Below are 17629 nucleotides of genomic sequence, written 5' to 3'. Positions count from 1 at the left end.
CGAGATCCTCAAAGCATATAGGTATCATCGTTTAATAGAATATCCGGTGTCATTATAACAGCACGAACCATAAGTAAAGCAAAGTCACAAAAATTAGTTAAGTGACAAGCATATAATGATCAACATTTGAATTCCGGAATAATTCTAAGCACCGGCGTGTACTTGGATAGGTGGAGAAGCAGAGCACATTTCAAAATTCTGAATTACATCGACAGTCTAAGCCTTTTTCAGACTCCCCATGAGTTCACGAGACGTGATGGTAGTGTGTTTGTACCTTGAACCTTTTTCCTTGATAAGAAAGATATCGAGATCTTCAAAACATATAAGGTATCATCGTTTAATAGAATATCCGGTGTCATTATAACAGCACGGCTCTTGCTCACTGAAGTAGAACATTGTCACGTGCTAATACTTCCTCATTACTGTTTATCCTGACACCTGCCTACTGGAATAATGAGGCTATTGTACCAGGAAAACTGTTTACAGAGCTCTGAGGATGAAAAGAAGGGATATCATTAACACAGTAAATACGCGACTTTCCTTACTGTAGGATGATGAAAAGGATGATTTTCCTGTATCTGCCTACATCTCTTCGACTGTAAAGCTGTGTCCACACATAGTCGACGGCCGAGGTGAATCTATGTTGTCGAGGCAGTGTGGACGGTTCAGTCAACAGTCATCAACGGCCGTTGATTGTGTGGACACAGCTTAAGAGCACCCACTTTATGAAGGCTAATCGGGGTTAAAACCGTTTTTCCGATTCATAGCCGGGGTCACAATCAAAGATTAAAATAGGTTTAACTCTTGAATTTAGCAACCGGGATGGCTGAAAATTTTGAAATGGGCTGTGATAGGTTGCTTAATCCAAAAGTTGAACTTAAATCGAGTTTAAAATCTGATTGTGGCTCCACCCATATGGGGAATTTCAACCAGGTCTCTCTTCCAGAAAGAACTTCGTAATCCTCAAATAAGGGCCAAGCCCTTTGTCACTGCGACAGAAAGATATATGTATCTCTATAGATTACTCTAGACTAGAGTCTAGAACTATGCAACCCCATCTTTTTTGCTGAAATAGAATCCATCTCTTCAATAGTCGAGGCTGAGTGTACTACGAAATAGCCAGCAGCGTGTAATATTCCAGACGGTCACCCGTCCAGATATCAACCACGATCGACGTTGGTTAACTGATCCGTAGCGTTGAGAACGATAATATAATGTACATTCCACGGCATGTGGACTAGATGGTTTAGAATTCTAACAAGAAAACGCAGAGTGAATTTAATTTTTAAATTACTTTTTAATTCAATTTTTCCTATCAACATAGACAAAGAGATAAAAAGTATGTACATCGAAAAATAATGAAGAATACGAGCATTATTTTAAAGGGAGGTTTTTGTCTCGAAGGTAAAAAGAGAAACTCCTACGTAACCTAATTACTACCAGGGTTGAAGGAGTTCTTGCTTAGAGTTTAGAGTGGGACTAAAAAGTTCGAGAGCCAGAATTAAACAGTTTTTGATAACATCTGTACGGATGTCTCTGATAAGTTAATGATTTCATTTGAATGCACCAAGTGAAATTTGACTTGCAATTGAGACCATTTTGTCAATACTGTTCCTTCTAAATAGATGTTTGAATCAGTTTTCGTTGGTGAACGTTATCTTTTGCAGCATAAACAAGAGACTGAAGACGGTAGGTAATCAAATACATCTACCACAGTGAATACTACTTTTGCTCGAGGGCATTCTTTTTATCCTGGAAAGGAAAAACAACTTGAAATTTCCGCCGTAGCCGAGATATTAACCAAACATCTCCAGGTTGAGAGTCAATGCTCTTAACCACTCGACCAGGGGGCTTCAAGCAAATAGCTCAAACAATATTCAAACTATCGAAATTTATCAATTGTAAAATTTCAAGAAAACATATTAAAAATCTTTCGTTTTTCCATCAATTAATTAAAATTAAATTTCAAGTGAATAATTTTAATTCATACTAATTTAACAATGTACACTTTTACACAAAACATTTACAATATAAATAACCCATCAATTATACACGCATAATTGATGTTCTTAAATAAAGACAAAGTGGGAGAAAGTGTATATGAATTTATACACATAAATGTAGCGATAAGTTTATTTTTCATCTATGAGGTACCTAGGTATATGGATTCTGATTTACACAAAACATTTACAATATAAATAACCCATCAATTATACACGCATAATTGATGTTCTTAAATAAAGACAAAGTGGGAGAAAGTGTGTATGAATTTAATACACATAAATGTAGCGATAAGTTTATTTTTTATCTATGAGGTACCTGGGTATATGGATTCTGATGTCTATGGATTCTGACTTATTCTCTTCTTATTTTAGTATTAATTAGTACTTGACATGGTATCCCGTTTTCAAAGTCTATGCGATGTTTTAAATAATACAGTTATTGATTAAATTGACAACATCGTTTCTTCTTAACGAGAATTTTACTTCAGCTTTGATGTCTACATACATTTTCATTCCAAATTGTAATCCTCAGGACCAGACAGCCTCATGTTGACTCTATGTAGATCGTAGTTCTGAAGGCAAGAGTTCAGACACTCTGCTTTTTAAATGTTACCAAACTCACTATTTCATCAGACAAAGTTAATCCTGCTTGCATAGGACTTCATAGTCCTTTACAAGCTTACTTACCCCGGCAGTCGAACAATCTCAGGTAAATAATGAAGATCACTATGAACTCGCAGGAAATGAAAAAGCTACTTTACACTTTTCACTATACATCTGTTGGATTTATGAGGCTTCCAAACAAACCGATCAAAGTAGACAAAATCCTTGAGGAGTTCAGACACTCTGCTTTTTAAATGTTACCAAACTCACTATTTCATCAGACAAAGTTAATCCTGCTTGCATAGGACTTCATAGTCCTATGCAAGCTTACTTACCCCGGCAGTCGAACAATCTCAGGTATATAATGAATATCACTATGAACTCGCAGGAAATGAAAAAGCTACTTTACACTTTTCACTATAAATCTGTTGGATTTATGAGGCTTCCAAACAAACCGATCAAAGTAGACAAAATGCTTGAGACAGAGAATCTCTGAGGTGAGGTGAAGACTAAAACTATCGTTCTCACTAAAGCGGTAGAAATTGCGCTATAATCACAAAGCTTATTGGCAACTCTGAAACAAGGACTTGAAATCTTTTCACAAACTTTACATTCATGACCGGGACCACAATCTGGGTTTAAACTTGGTTTAGGTTTAACTCTTCCATCTAGTAGGCCAAATGAGTTGTGGAAAATAACTACTCTTTGGAACTCGTCGAACTGGAGGCGAAACACTCGTCCCGTGTGCTCCTAAGTCAACAACCAACACTCTTAAATTTCTTATGGACACTAGTATATGGTTACAATGGGATCGAAACACTCGTCCCGTGTGCTCCTAAGTCAACAACCAACACTCTTAAATTTCTTATGGACATTAGTATATGGTTACAATGGGACCAATACTGCTCCTAACACTAGTACATGGGTACAATTTATAATGGGACAACAACCAACACTCTTAAATTTCTTATGGACACCCTAACAACATTTTAGGTTGGGTAATTGTTGGCCTTGCGTTGAAATTTCGTGGTTGGCAAAATATGGGTTGGTGCGCTGTCTTACCGTTGGCCAACAGTTCCAAAACCATGTAACCATTTCCCAACGATGTGCCAACCCTACGGTTTCCCAACTATAGATGTTGTTAGGGTAGTCCTGATTTGAGGATTAGTTTTCCTAAAGCCATATGAGAATTTGAGAATCCATATGAGAATAGAAAAAATAGGCCTCAAGATAAGACCCTTAAGTTCTTATGGACACCAGTACATGGGTACAATGGGACCAACACTCTTAAATTTCTTATAGACACTAATACATGGGTACAATTTATAATGGGACCAACAATCTTAAAATCCAAACTCCCAGCACAGCCGAAAAAAATCGACTCTACTTCTTATGGACACCAGTACATGGGTACAATGGGACCAACACTCTTAAATTTCTTATAGACACTAATACATGGGTACAATTTATAATGGAACCAACAATCTTAAAATCCAAACTCCCAGCACAGCCGAAAAAAATCGACTCTGCGGGAATCGAACCCGGGACCTGCCTAGTGTCCTAGTGTGTGTGATACCCACTCGGCCACGGAGAAAGAAAGTAGGACAGAATATCAGCCCTGGGTATTGAACTCACAACCTCTGGGTCAAGACACATTGGGCATGAAGCCTTAATATCTTATTAGCAAAAAAAGTCACCAATATGTTTAAATTAAAAGTAAAGAATTATGCCTCCGGCAATAATTTCGACCATTACTTTGAAATTCGCACCCTGCATTTTTTTCACCCGAAGTTACCTACCTATTAGTTGAGATATGAATAGAAGAATACCAAGTTATATACTTACCACAAGGGTACGTAGACAGAGAGTAGTTGTGGGTGCTCGAGGGTCTAATGCTGCTACCAAGTTCCACACCTTGATTTTGCTGAAATTGAAAAGTTGAACAGTTATTCAATTTTTATTCATTTCCGTTTTTCTTTTTTTTTTCTGAGAAATTGGTGGTTCGAGTCCAAGTCAAGTCATAAAATTCATCTGGTGTAATAATTGGGGAGCGATATTTGTGACAAGCCTTCAAGTGTGCTTAACATACTTGAAAGTTCCTTTTTTTACCTTCTTAGATACTAATTTATTGAGGTCAACTTTGGGCTTATACTCCTCCCTTGGCTGATACTAACGAATCCGTTTAATATTGTAATTAAAAATAAGTATTCAAAAAAATTTAACAAAATTCCAATAATTGGTTGGGATTCAAACCCATGTCCTCTTGTTTATCTGATATTACTTACCCATCATAAGCACCGCTAACGATTCGCTTAGCATCGAACCTAATACATCGTACTAACTCTTCATGACCTTCTAGTACTCGGAGACAAGCGCCGCACTCGATATCCCATAGTCTGAAATTATCAAACACATGGTCATAACAACAATAATGACAATGGTAAGAAATAATATTAGATCCAAGTAGGTACAATTTTGATTCAGAAAAAGTGGCAATTTTATTGTAAACAATGGTATGGACAACACATCATTGCGTTTTCGAAGTGAAGCGTTATTTAGAAAGAAAACATACATTCTGTAACCCAGACTAAACGAGATTTTCCGACTAAACCGCCCTGTTACAATGTCAAGTATGGGATAGGTTAAGGAATTTGAAGCAACCCGTTCTGTTAACAAAAGAAAATCCATGGGTCACTTTACAAGGTCGTCATTTGTCAGATGTAATCTTCAAAAACTAAATGGCAAATATCTAAAATTAGTAAAATTACCCTTCTTTCTCTTTTCTTTCATACAAAAAAATCAATTTACCTTCAACGAGTTCCTTAGATTCTTAGTAGGTAAATTGATTTTTTTAAAAAATGAGATCTTTCTGGCGGACCCTGTACCAGTATAATATTGTCTCTGTGGTCGAGATACAAAGATCACTATGCCACTGGTCTCCTATACTTACCTTATCGTATTATCACTGCTGCCGGACACCACCAGTCTGTCGCGATACTGCAAACACGCAATGCCCCGCTTGTGTCCGTTCAGCGTACGCACGAACTCGCACGAGCTCGTATTCCACACCTTGATGGTTCGATCCCCTGAGGCGGACACAATATATTTCTCGTCAAAGTCTACAACGTTGACTGCGGCGCGATGTCCGACCAGGACACGACGTAGGGTGATTTCATTCGGGGACACCATGTCCCATACTGCTATGGAACGGTCCTGCAAGGAAAAGTATTCAACATAAGAAGCTTTTCAAAGAAGATCATCACATGGTTCACCTTACATACATAGTGATGGCTGCAATGCACAAAAAACTATTGGCACCGAAGAAAGCTGGCAGTAATTTCGAGGTACCTAAGTTTTTTTTTCAAGACGTTTTACAGCGGAAACTGTGACTGCTAAGGTCTTATCGTCGGCGATATCAAAGAGAGAAGGAAGACAGGATACGAGAAAGTCAGTCGTTCCGAAAACCAACCACATCTGTTTAGGATAAAATCCACCCCGGGCGGGAATCGAATCCGCGGCTTAGCGCTTTCAAGCCAGACGCCCTATCGTCTAAGCTAACTAGGCTGTCTAAATGATTAACTACCAGTCTTCTTTTTCTTCGCCTTTTCCCGTGTACAGACGGGGTCGGCGTTTTTCGTCAGCCTCTCAATCAACCCTAACTAGGGTGCTTGCTTTGGGCTGACTTTTGGTTTTGCCTACAAATTTTACGAGTGGATGCCCTTTACCTTGGAACATGTAACCATCATGCCGTTGGAGAAGCGTAAATGCAGCACGGCCTCGCAGTGGTGTATGAGCGTGTTGACCATTTCGCCGGTGTTCACGTCCCACACCCGCACCGTGGAGTCACTAGAGCCGCTAATGATGACTCGCTCGTCGTACTGCAAGCACAGCACCGACCCAGTGTGACCCGTCAGCACCTGGCAACACGGAAAATAGCAGATTTTATTATTAAGGGTAAATTATAATATAACACAGTAGCACCGACCCAGTGTGACCCGTCAGCACCTGGCAACACGGAAAATAGCAGATTTTATTATTAAGGGTAAATTATAATATAACACAGTATTATTTGTTGTTGTAGCGGCTTCGGCTGTAGCTGAATGGTGATGGCAGATTAAACGATAGAATCCGTATTTTATTATTCCTCTCTGTGGCACTTTCGCCAAGGAGATATGAATTTTCAACTTCAACACCCTGGCTGCCAGAGCATATTCCATGGTGTTTACGCCACAGAAACCCATGTATTAAAACATCTCCCTTAACATGAGAGACATACTCTTTAATTTTCATCAAGAAGTGTCAAGAATTTAACTCAGAGGCCCTTTTTCAGATACATAAGTGGCAGCAAATGTAATGGCGTCATTATGCCCAAAGAGTGAAAAAATCATCTCTGTGCTGCCTCTTTGCGCGCAGAGAGGCAGCACAGAGGTGATCACTTCCCTAACTGTGAACAGTAAAAGTTACTTGTGTTCTTCTTCCTTTCTTTAGTTGCCAGTCAGGCGTTACAAGTAGTATTGAAAATTTCTCAATGTATTCCTTACCTTAATACACTGTAGAGATACACGGTCCCACACTTTGATCGTATTATCCCGTAGTCCTGATACTATTTTGTGATCGTCGTATTGCAAACAGTAGACACCTTTCGAGTTTTCCGAGCGACAATTTATCCTCTGAAGGAGAAACTTGCCCATTCGCCAATTGTTTTCTATGCTCTGAAAAAACCGATCAGACCTTAGTAGTTACATTTCCCTCTATCAGACCTTTTGCAAAAACCCCAGGAGTCCACGAAGAAGGAATACCTTGTTGCTACACGAATGAGCCTTCTAGTTTAGAGTAAACAATTTAGTCGGTGAGTTCACGATGAAAATCATGTCTGTAAATGATACTGGAGTACCCACAGCGGCATCGAGAAATGACATCACCTTTTATTTGCATGGAAAAAAGTTATCCGTAATTTTTAATTAGATAGACACCTTTCGAGTTTTCCGAGCGACAATTTATCCTCTGAAGGAGAAACTTGCCCATTCGCCAATTGTTTTCTATGCTCTGAAAAAAACGAAAAGCAGGAAAAACCGGTTAGTAACAAATAAATAGGTACACATTGTTATAAACTTATAAGGAAACAAGTTCATCCATGTTATCATATACTGATAAAATACGCAACACAAAAATGCAAATGTATTTATTCTAAATTTCACCAAAAATGGTATCTTATATCATTGGTCATTGGTCAATAATATTGGTCAAGCTTCATTACACCCCTCTTTTCTGGTGACTGGAAATCCCTTGGTTTCAACCTCTTATAATAGGTTAGATCTAGGGAGTTAGGACCTGACTCATTGGCAAAAGCAGATCACTGAAAAGAGAAGTTCTTTTTGACAACTCACTCATTTTTTACACATCTCTGGTAGTGGTTATACACAGGGCTAGTCAAGGCTAGCCTAGCCCTATGTATGATCGCATGTAACTCATTCTTCAACTCCCTAGGATCTAACTCACTGTCAATGAAAAGAGTAGTTCTTTATGATAACTCACTGATTCATTCCACATCTCTGGTAGTGGTTATACACAGGGCTAGGCTTTTTTATTTAATTTCCACTCGAAGCAACAAAGGCCATGTGTGAGGGCTAGGCTTGAAAAATCCTATGTATGATCGCATGTAACTCATTCTTCAACTCCCTAGGATCTAACTCACTGTCAATGAAAAGAGTAGTTCTTTATGATAACTCACCGATTCATTACACATCTCTGGTAGTGGTTATACACAGGGCTAGGCTTTTTTATTTAATTTCCACTCGATGCAACAAAGGCCATGTGTGAGGGCTAGGCTTGAAAAATTAAATTTTCTAGCCTAGACCTATGTTATAACTCCCATTTCTAGTTCTTACTATACAAGCTATATCATGACGACAAATCCAATGATGTTTGCTTCAACTAGACATCCCGTTGAATAATGTTGACAGGACACCCAGTATTCCACAGAGAGCGATATGAACAGGACATATTCAGGGTGGTTCAGTAGCGGGGGGAACCTACCGGAATAGTAGGGAGGACTCTAGAACTGGCTGTCTACTGGTTACTGTTTCCATCGTTGATATCCTATGGGGAAAGATGGATAAAATTTAGATATTACTGATGTTACACGGTATTTAGATAGCTAAATAGTTACTCTTGTTTTAGTTGAATGTCTCAAGTTGAAGGCGAGTACGATAAACAGCTGTGCAGGTTGTGATTTTTTCATAGGCCAAAATTATTATTATTTTAATAAAGATTTAACATCACTGTATAAATAACTTTAAGATCTTTAGTCTTGGGTGTTTTACATCTGAAAACTTCAAAGCACGGCACGTCTAAAAAGAGCCTGAACAAAGCTCGAAATACCATCTTTTTTTTCGAATAAGGTAGGTGTTTTAACACTGGAATACCAGATCGTTCACGCCGGCTAAAAGCTCGTAATTCATTCCTTAATTCTTCTAGTAAAGCTAGGAAATCTCGTAATTAATTCTTTATCCTGAAGATGAGAACTATGAAGTTCATTTCCTACCAGTCCCACTCACCATATTCCAGCGAGGTGCACCCGCACCGGCCGGCAACAGAGCGCTGGGTAACTGCGGCGAGCTGCCTCCCGGGCCTCCTCCTACTGGGCCGCTGGGTGGCGGGCCCCCGCCCCCTCCTCCCTGGATGGGGGTCTCGCTATAGTTGAGGAAATCCCAGATGAGAATCGTGTCGTCGTGAGAAGAAGACACGATCTGGAACTCGTCTGAAAAAAACGAAAAGCAGGAAAAACCGGTTAGTAACAAATAAATAGGTACACACTGTTATAAACTTCTAAGGAAACAAGTTCATCCACGTTATCATATACTGATAAAATACGCAACACAAAAATGCAAATGTATTTATTCTAAATTTCACCAAAAATGGTATCTTATATGGTCATTGGTCAATAATATTGGTCAAGCTTCACTACACCCCTCTTTTCTGGTGACTGGAAATCCCTTGGAGTAACGCCCTATGAGGGATATTCAGTACTGGTATCATGATAAAACGACAACATTTGTTGATTGAGGATGAAAAGTATAGGGGAGAAACTACGTAGAAGGTGGGATGGAATCCAGCCATCCGATAGATAGCATACTTTTGGAGGAAATAAGTCGCTAAGCTCAAGAGCAATGGTCTATCCCCTCTTTTCTGGTGACTGGAAATCCCTTGGAGTAACGCCCTATGAGGGATATTCAGTACTGGTATCATGATAAAACGACAACATTTATTGATTGAGGATGAAAAGTATAGGGGAGAAACTACGTAGAAGGTGGGATGGAATCCAGCCATCCGATAGATAGCATAATAGCATACTTTTGGAGGAAATAAGTCGCTAAGCTCAAGAGCAATGGTCTATTCAACCTTTCGCAGTCTAAACAAGGTCTTATATATTTGATTGGTAATAACATTACATTTTATGGAACAATAAACAAGACCTGTTTAAATTTAAAAACGCCCTTTTTAAAACCACAAGTAACGCCCTATGAGGGATATTCAGTACTGATATCATGATAAAACGACAACATTTGTTGATTGAGGATGAAAAGTATAGGGGAGGCTGAAAAAACGAAAAGCAGGAAAAACCGGTTAGTAACAAATAAATAGGTACACACTGTTATAAACTTCTAAGGAAACAAGTTCATCCATGTTATCATATACTGATAAAATACGCAACACAAAAATTAAGTACACCAGGTAGTGAGGTATTCACGATTTGATTGTAGTATGGATATTCGAGACAATTAGTCCACTGTACTTGTTAGTAACCTCCTATATATAGTCACAGACTAGCGCTTCTGAAAGTTGTTGCCACCGCGGGACACTTAATCACACCTATTTTGTACCAAATACATAAGACCTTGTTTAGACTGCGGGAGTAAAGGGACTTTTCAGTCTCATTCTGGCAGTATAAACAGGGTATATTCTATATTTACAAATGATGTGGCACACAGCTTAAAGAACACAATATTGTAGCGAACATGGTTATTCTTTTAATAGCGCCGAAGGCCTTTTTCTAATTAGGCCTGCGGTATTTGTCTCATCAGTTCGTTGATCTTTCTCTTATCGAAAAGAATCTCACATCTCATAGCCCATCGTTTGAGAAGAACTGCCATAGACTATAACATCAAGGCCATTATTCACCACAGTATTACCATGAGGTGTTTGTTTCCAAGACATTGATTACTATCGGATCAATACTGCCAGCCTCCAATATCCAACAACCTTGACAGTCGGAACTGAGAACTTTCTTCAGAATTTAGAGATTTAGACTGTTCTCAACTCTATTAAGTAGATACCAATAAGTACTGAACAATGTTTTTGATTAAGATTATTGGAGCTGATCGTAATTTTCTTCAATTAAAGCTAAAAAAAAGAGTATCTTTTTTTGCCAACCTTCCAACACCGTGAGAAAAGCACCGTAAGATAGATGCCATGCCTCTCACGGACACGGAAAGCAAAGCAAGCTATTTGGTCCTAGGAGCAGTTTTCATCTCAAAACTATAGGAAAACATTGAGAAATTCCAAGGTACTTACCTCTATATCTTGAATTATTTTAGGAAACAAAGATCTATATGAACAATGGTCGGGGTGTGACTCGCCAGGTTTTGGTTTGAATAAATATTGAATCCTGCAAAAATCAGAAACAATCACCATTAGACTAGCCCCTTAAAAAAGCGATAAAATATTTATTTAACTTTCGACCAAAAGGAATAACCTGTTGTCATCAAAGATACAAGAAGAGTGTCAAATTTGAAGTCTTCCTTTTTTTTCTTCGCTTTTTTCCGGGTACAGACGGGGTCGGCGTTTTTCGTCAGCCTCTGAATTTAGCAACCGGGATGGCTGAAAATTTTGAAATGGGCTGTGATAGGTTGCTTAATCCAAAAGTTGAACTTAAATCGAGTTTAAAATCTGATTGTGGCTCCACCCATATGGGGAATTTCAACCAGGTCTCTCTTCCAGAAAGAACTTCGTAATCCTCAAATAAGGGCCAAGCCCTTTGTCACTGCGACAGAAAGATATATGTATCTCTATAGATTACTCTAGACTAGAGTCTAGAACTATGCAACCCCATCTTTTTTGCTGAAATAGAATCCATCTCTTCAATAGTCGAGGCTGAGTGTACTACGAAATAGCCAGCAGCGTGTAATATTCCAGACGGTCACCCGTCCAGATATCAACCACGATCGACATTGGTTAACTGATCATACCCATTGTCACATAGCGTGTACAATGTACAATTGATTGCATATACATACATAATCTCAAGTGGTCCGCGAGATTTTTGGTTTATGAATAGTGGTCCGCCAATTCTAAAAGGTTAAGAACCCCTGTCCTAGACTGTCACTCGTCCAGATATGCACCACCCACAACGTTGCTTTTTTCCCAAGAGGTTGATAGAGGGAACTATAACTCTTTAGGTCTTGTCGTCCCGTAAGCGAAGAGAGAAGGACAGGATAGGAGAAAGGTAGCCTTTCCGGGAACGAACCTTATCCATATCCATTCAGGATAAAATACGCCCAGGGCGGGAATCGAACCCACGACCTAGCGCTTAAAAGGCAGACGCGCTACCTTCCAAGCTAACTAGGCTGGCAATTGCTTATCTTTAATTTGAACTCTTGACTTAAATACTATTATTGGACTTTTTACTATGGGATAAGTTAAATATTTTCTCTATGATCGAGCTGCAAAGATTGGTATGCCACTGGTCTCCTATACTTACCTTATCGTATTATCACTGCTGCCGGACACCACCAGTCTGTCGCGATACTGCAAACACGCAATGCCCCGCTTGTGTCCGTTCAGCGTACGCACGAACTCGCACGAGCTCGTATTCCACACCTTGATGGTTCGATCCCCGGAGGCGGACACAATATATTTCTCGTCAAAGTCTACGACGTTGACTGCGGCGCGATGTCCGACCAGGACACGACGTAGGGTGATCTTCCATACCTCGGCTGGGATTGAACCCACGCCCTCCTGTTTACCAGGCGAGCGCCTTGACCACTACACCACCGAGGCAGGTTGACCACCGTCCACATAGTCGATGCCGTCGATCGACGTCGATTATGTGTGGACAGTGGACACCGCTTATAAACGGCACTGCAAAAGCTACTCACTTGGTAACAATGATATAAAGTCCCGCTGCAGCATGGGCTTCAGATAGGTGTTGATGTGGCCGTGCTGATAGTGGCACATGCGGGAGAGCAAATTCTCGACGAAGTCGATCTGATCCTGCTCGCTCCATTTGTCGAAATACTTGAAGCACATCTCCTTTTCCGAGGCGAACTGAGGGGCCGGCTCCTTCTTCCGGTTTGGATCGTACAGAATGGTCATGGGTGGTAACTGAGGAGAAGCAGACGAAACAGAGATGGTGAGATAGGGGCACATCTCCTTTTCCGAGGCGAACTGAGGGGCCGGCTCCTTCTTCCGGTTTGGATCGTACAGAATGGTCATGGGTGGTAACTGAGGAAGAGAGGCAGACGAAACAGAGGTGGTGAGATAGGAAGAATCATGTAGCAGGTAAGCTGGGGGTTGAAAAAACATTATTAAGAGGTCCAACGGGCGAGAGACAACCGAGAAATATGATTCACAAACACAAGCCGTATTTTATGCGACTTTTTTTTTATCTGGTTAGTCATCATACGAAATTTCTCTTTAGACTAGTTTGGACGTAATGGCGCCACCACACCCGCTGCCAGTCCAAAGAGAAATTTTGTATATTGACTAAAAAAGTCACATAATACGGCCACACTTTCCGAAATCAGTCCCCAATAAGAAAACTCACATAGGTGTACGGAAAAAATTTCACCCGATTACATTACTTTCCTTCCTATTGAATAAAAAAAACTCTTCGGAGATCAAGAGATACCCACCTACGTGCTAAGTGGTTGTATATTGACTAAAAAAGTCACATAATACGGCCACACTTTCCGAAATCAGTCCCCAATAAGAAAACTCACATAGGTGTACGGAAAAAAATTCACCCGATTACATTACTTTCCTTCCTATTGAATAAAAAAAACTCTTCGGAGATCAAGAGATACCCTTACCTACGTGCTAAGTGGTAAGACGATATGAAAAATCAGTAGTGGCAGTATACAAATGAATGCCCTTGTAAAAAGCACATGAAAAAATCATTAAAAAGGTAGAACTTCCTTTAAACTTACTTGCTTTTTATGCTTATCCCTTTCATTTCCTTATTCATTCCCTTCTTTTCTTTGCTCGCTTCTCTTCCTTCCCCGCTTTAACAACTTCCTATCTACATCTTTCATCTAGATTGTGGCAGTATACAAATGAATGCCCTTGTAAAAAGCACATGAAAAAATCATTAAAAAGGTAGAACTTCCTTTAAACTTACTTGCTTTTGTATGCTTATCCCTTTCATTTCCTCATTCATTCCCTTCTTTTCTTTGCTCGCTTCTCTTCCTTCCCCGCTTTAACGACTTCCTATCTACACCTTTCATCTAGACGTACGTACATTATGTAAATGTTAAGTGATAACATGTTAGTTCAGTGCCTATCTGTTGAATCGATATTTTCAGCCACTGTTTACCCATTACTTCTTATGCAAACCAGATACTTCTGATAAGCACGGCGCTTTTGCTTAGCGCCTACTAGAATACGGAAGATAGTTACGAAGTCAAGGTTTGATAGAGGGAACCAAGCCTAGTTAGCTTGGAGGGTAGCGAGAGTACCGTCCAAGCTCTAGGGCGCGGGTTTGATTCCCGCCCGGCGCAAATGGAATTTTTATCCTAAGCAGATATTGTTTTCCGGAACGACTGGCCCTTTACTTTCTTCAATTTTGGGACGATCAGACCTTAGTAGTTACATTTCCCTCTATCAGACCTTTTGCAAAAACCCCAGGAGTCCACGAAGAAGGAATACCTTGTTGCTACTTGCTACACGAATGAGCCTTCTAGTTTAGAGTATACAATTTAGTCGGTGAGTTCACGATGAAAATCATGTCTGTAAATGAAACTGGAGTACCCACAGCGGCATCGAGAAATGACATCACCTTTTATTTGCATGGAAAAAAGTTATCCGTAATTATTAATTAGATATCATATCGGTAAATACGTACATACATATGCACCTAATTGCCGATGCTGTGGGAAACAAATTCAAAAGTAGCTACTAGAGCCAGAATAAATTGCTATGAATCATCCATCAATATTACTATTACTCATATCAGACGGAGAGCAGAGCATGCATTATTTCATGTCCTCTCTACTAGCTTGGGATTTATAGGGAACAATCTAAGCAGTAAATCTTTTACAACCTTCAATATCTCGGATATAAGAAGCTGGAAGCATTGCAACCGATCAGACATCAAGAAAATACTAGAGATCTGTCTCCCTCTGCAGGAACTAATACAACGCAGACTTTGGTGTAGGAACTCGGCAAGAGAAACTCAGGCGCATTTTGGAGCCAACTTATACTGTGATATGTATAGTGAGTCAGATATATATATAAAAAAAACAGTCTTTTCCGTGGACTACTCAGTCAATGAGTTAGATTTCAACTCCCTGAGTTGGGCATGTTTTAGGATCAGACCCATCAACTGAGTAGTACACTGAAAAGAGTAATTCTTTGATAGATCACCCACTGTTTACACACTGATTAAGCTTCGTACAAACTCAACCCATCCTTTAGGCCTGTTTGCCTAAAATTCAAATGTATTTATTCTAAATTTCACCAAAAATGGTATCTTATATGGTCATTGGTCAATAATATTGGTCAAGCTTCACTACACTCCTCTTTTCTTGTGACTGGAAATCCCTTGGAGTAACGCCCTATGAGGCATATTCAGTACTGGTATCATGATAAAACGACAACATTAAATTTGTTGATTGAGGATGAAAAGTAGAGGGGAGAAACTACGTAGAAAGTGGGATGGAATCCAGCCATCCGATAGATAGCATACTTTTGGAGGAAATAAGTCGCTAAGCTCAAGAGCAATGGTCTACTCAACCTTCAACAACAACAGACCAGTACACCAGCAGTGGGGAATCAACAACAATGCAAATTCTAGAAACACAACAAATTACTTCTCCCATATAAGTACACCAGGTAGTGAGGTATTCACGATTTGATTGTAGTATGGATATTCGAGACAATTAGTCCACTGTACTTGTTAGTAACCAAGTGGGCTTCTTGTGTACGAGTAGTACACTAAAAAGAGTAGTTCTTTTTATATGACTCACTCACACATCTCCAGAAAACACAAAGAGAGAAGTCAAACAGCGTGATGAAACCGCGATTTACACGGGTTAAAACGTACACAAATCGAGCTACGCACCGCGATTACGCTGTTATTGAAGAGAAAGTCAAATGGACAGGTAATAAGAAGGAAATTGTCAGATTCATCACGAATATTATAATGAATAGAAAGGAAAATTTCATCTGACGTAATCGTAGACACGTGACCGATGCGTTTTCTACGCTTCCAATATCCAATGGAAAAACTTCTCGGTGTAGTGGTCGAGACGTTCGCTTGGTAAACAGGAGGACATGGGTTCAATCTCACGAAATAAAGAAATTTGTTCTCACTATGATAATGACGTAATCGTAGACACGTGACCGATGCGTTTTCTACGCTTCCAATATCCAATGGAAAAACTTCTCGGTGTAGTGGTCGAGACGCTCGCTTGGTAAACAGGAGGACATGGGTTCAATCCCACGAAATAAAGAAATTTGTTCTCACTATGATGATAAGAAAAATTGACCACAGAAGCAGTAGTAGCTTACGGTTAACGGCTGGTGTAAAGGGAATAGTCCTTTACAAGAATTGGACACTGGGAAGACTGGGTCTTGACACAAGACCAACAGCAGTGAATCAAAATGCATCACCAGACTAAAGCTAACCAAAAAAACACACCAAATTCATACAAACCACTATACACAGGTATTATATCCACAGTATACCAGACGATTACAAGTCATTAAATTTTACGAAATTGAGAACGTTTCAAGGCAGCAATTATTTTGTTTCTGATACACTATTGAATACATGTTTATCCGCCGAAAATACAGGAGGTAAACCTGAGGCAAGGTCCGAATAAGAGAAGTACAACAAAACACATACAGCACGAGGGTATAGTTTTCAACATCGTTACGTCCTGTATTTCAATGCCTAACAGGCTTGCAAATTTTTGGAGTCAACATTGAAATAAAGGTCATTTCTACACTTTGCCTTGATCTGCGGTGAGCTTCGAGACCAGACCAGTAAAGAGTAAGAACCATCAGACCGCAGTATTGCACTCTCTAGCTAAGATATTCTTGGAGGATTAGGTTTCAATAAGCTAATGGCGGGCGTCTTGTTTTAAACCAGGAGTTGGTGTTTTCTTTATAAACTTCTTTATATTTAGATTTTGGATTGTCAGCAAAGATTCAAATTTTTATTGAACATACCTAAATACAATTATTGTACATAATTCAAACATCAATGATTAAGAAAGTAAGTAATAAAATAGAAATGATATACATAAAAAAATATTAATAATAAAGTTCAAAGGAAGCGATCCTGTCTGGGAAAAGTAATAAGGAATGGCAGGTTGACAGGAGGATGCGGGTTCGTATCCTAGGTGAAGCAAAGAATATTTGAAAGTTGACTCAGCTCCCAGTTGAGGTTTAAGGTGTAAGGGGGGGGGGGGGTCACTAATGGCAGGGAACTAATTGCTAAATTGAAAAAAGTTATTATATTGCTTAAATGTTTATATGAAGGGTTATACGATCTCGGAGTTCTTACCTTAAGTATCCGAATGGTGCCTAGCAATAGCCTGGATATGACTTGCAATACGTAGATTCTCTCAGGGACGAATCAATATTGTTACTGTTAAATCATACTCATGGAATGTACATACGATACAAGCAGCACAATTATATTCAGTCCTAGGACAATCTCTACCATGGAAGCATGAAACATTACAAGTATCGATCTAGGTTGCACGCCTGACAAACTCTACAATCCCCGCACGTTGATC

At 39.5% G+C, this 17629-nt stretch overlaps 1 protein-coding gene across 1 annotated transcript; it reads right to left on the bottom strand.

Moving 5' to 3' along the window:
- Positions 1-216: 216 nt before the first annotated feature.
- On the bottom strand, positions 217-14058 carry LOC103511689 (F-box/WD repeat-containing protein 11). The gene is made up of 11 exons (XM_026825382.1): positions 14005-14058; positions 12757-12989; positions 12367-12471; positions 11181-11274; positions 7148-7318; positions 6332-6523; positions 5557-5819; positions 4892-5002; positions 4452-4530; positions 3218-3356; positions 217-311 (listed from the first exon to the last, which is right to left on the bottom strand). The coding sequence occupies exons 1-11, from the start codon at positions 14041-14043 to the stop codon at positions 217-219; spliced, it is 1521 nt and encodes a 506-aa protein (XP_026681183.1). The 5' UTR covers positions 14044-14058.
- Between the last annotated feature and the right edge of the window lie 3571 nt (positions 14059-17629).

Source organism: Diaphorina citri, unplaced genomic scaffold (genome assembly GCF_000475195.1).
Source record: "Diaphorina citri unplaced genomic scaffold, Diaci psyllid genome assembly version 1.1 scaffold740, whole genome shotgun sequence".
Lineage (NCBI taxonomy): Eukaryota > Metazoa > Arthropoda > Insecta > Hemiptera > Psyllidae > Diaphorina > Diaphorina citri.
This window is presented reverse-complemented; position numbering and strand designations above follow the sequence as displayed.

What these genes read in the sequence shown, in the direction of transcription:
- LOC103511689 (XM_026825382.1), bottom strand. Translation starts at nt 14,043, where the DNA reads ATGAATGAGGAAATGAAAGGGATAAGCATACAAAAGCAA. An exon ending in GGATAAGCATACAAAAGCAA is followed by an intron (nt 12,990 to 14,004) that starts GTAAGTTTAAAG and finishes GCTTCTCCTCAG; the next exon opens with TTACCACCCATGACCATTCT. An exon ending in AGCAGTGATAATACGATAAG is followed by an intron (nt 5,003 to 5,556) that starts GTAAGTATAGGA and finishes TGATAATTTCAG; the next exon opens with ACTATGGGATATCGAGTGCG.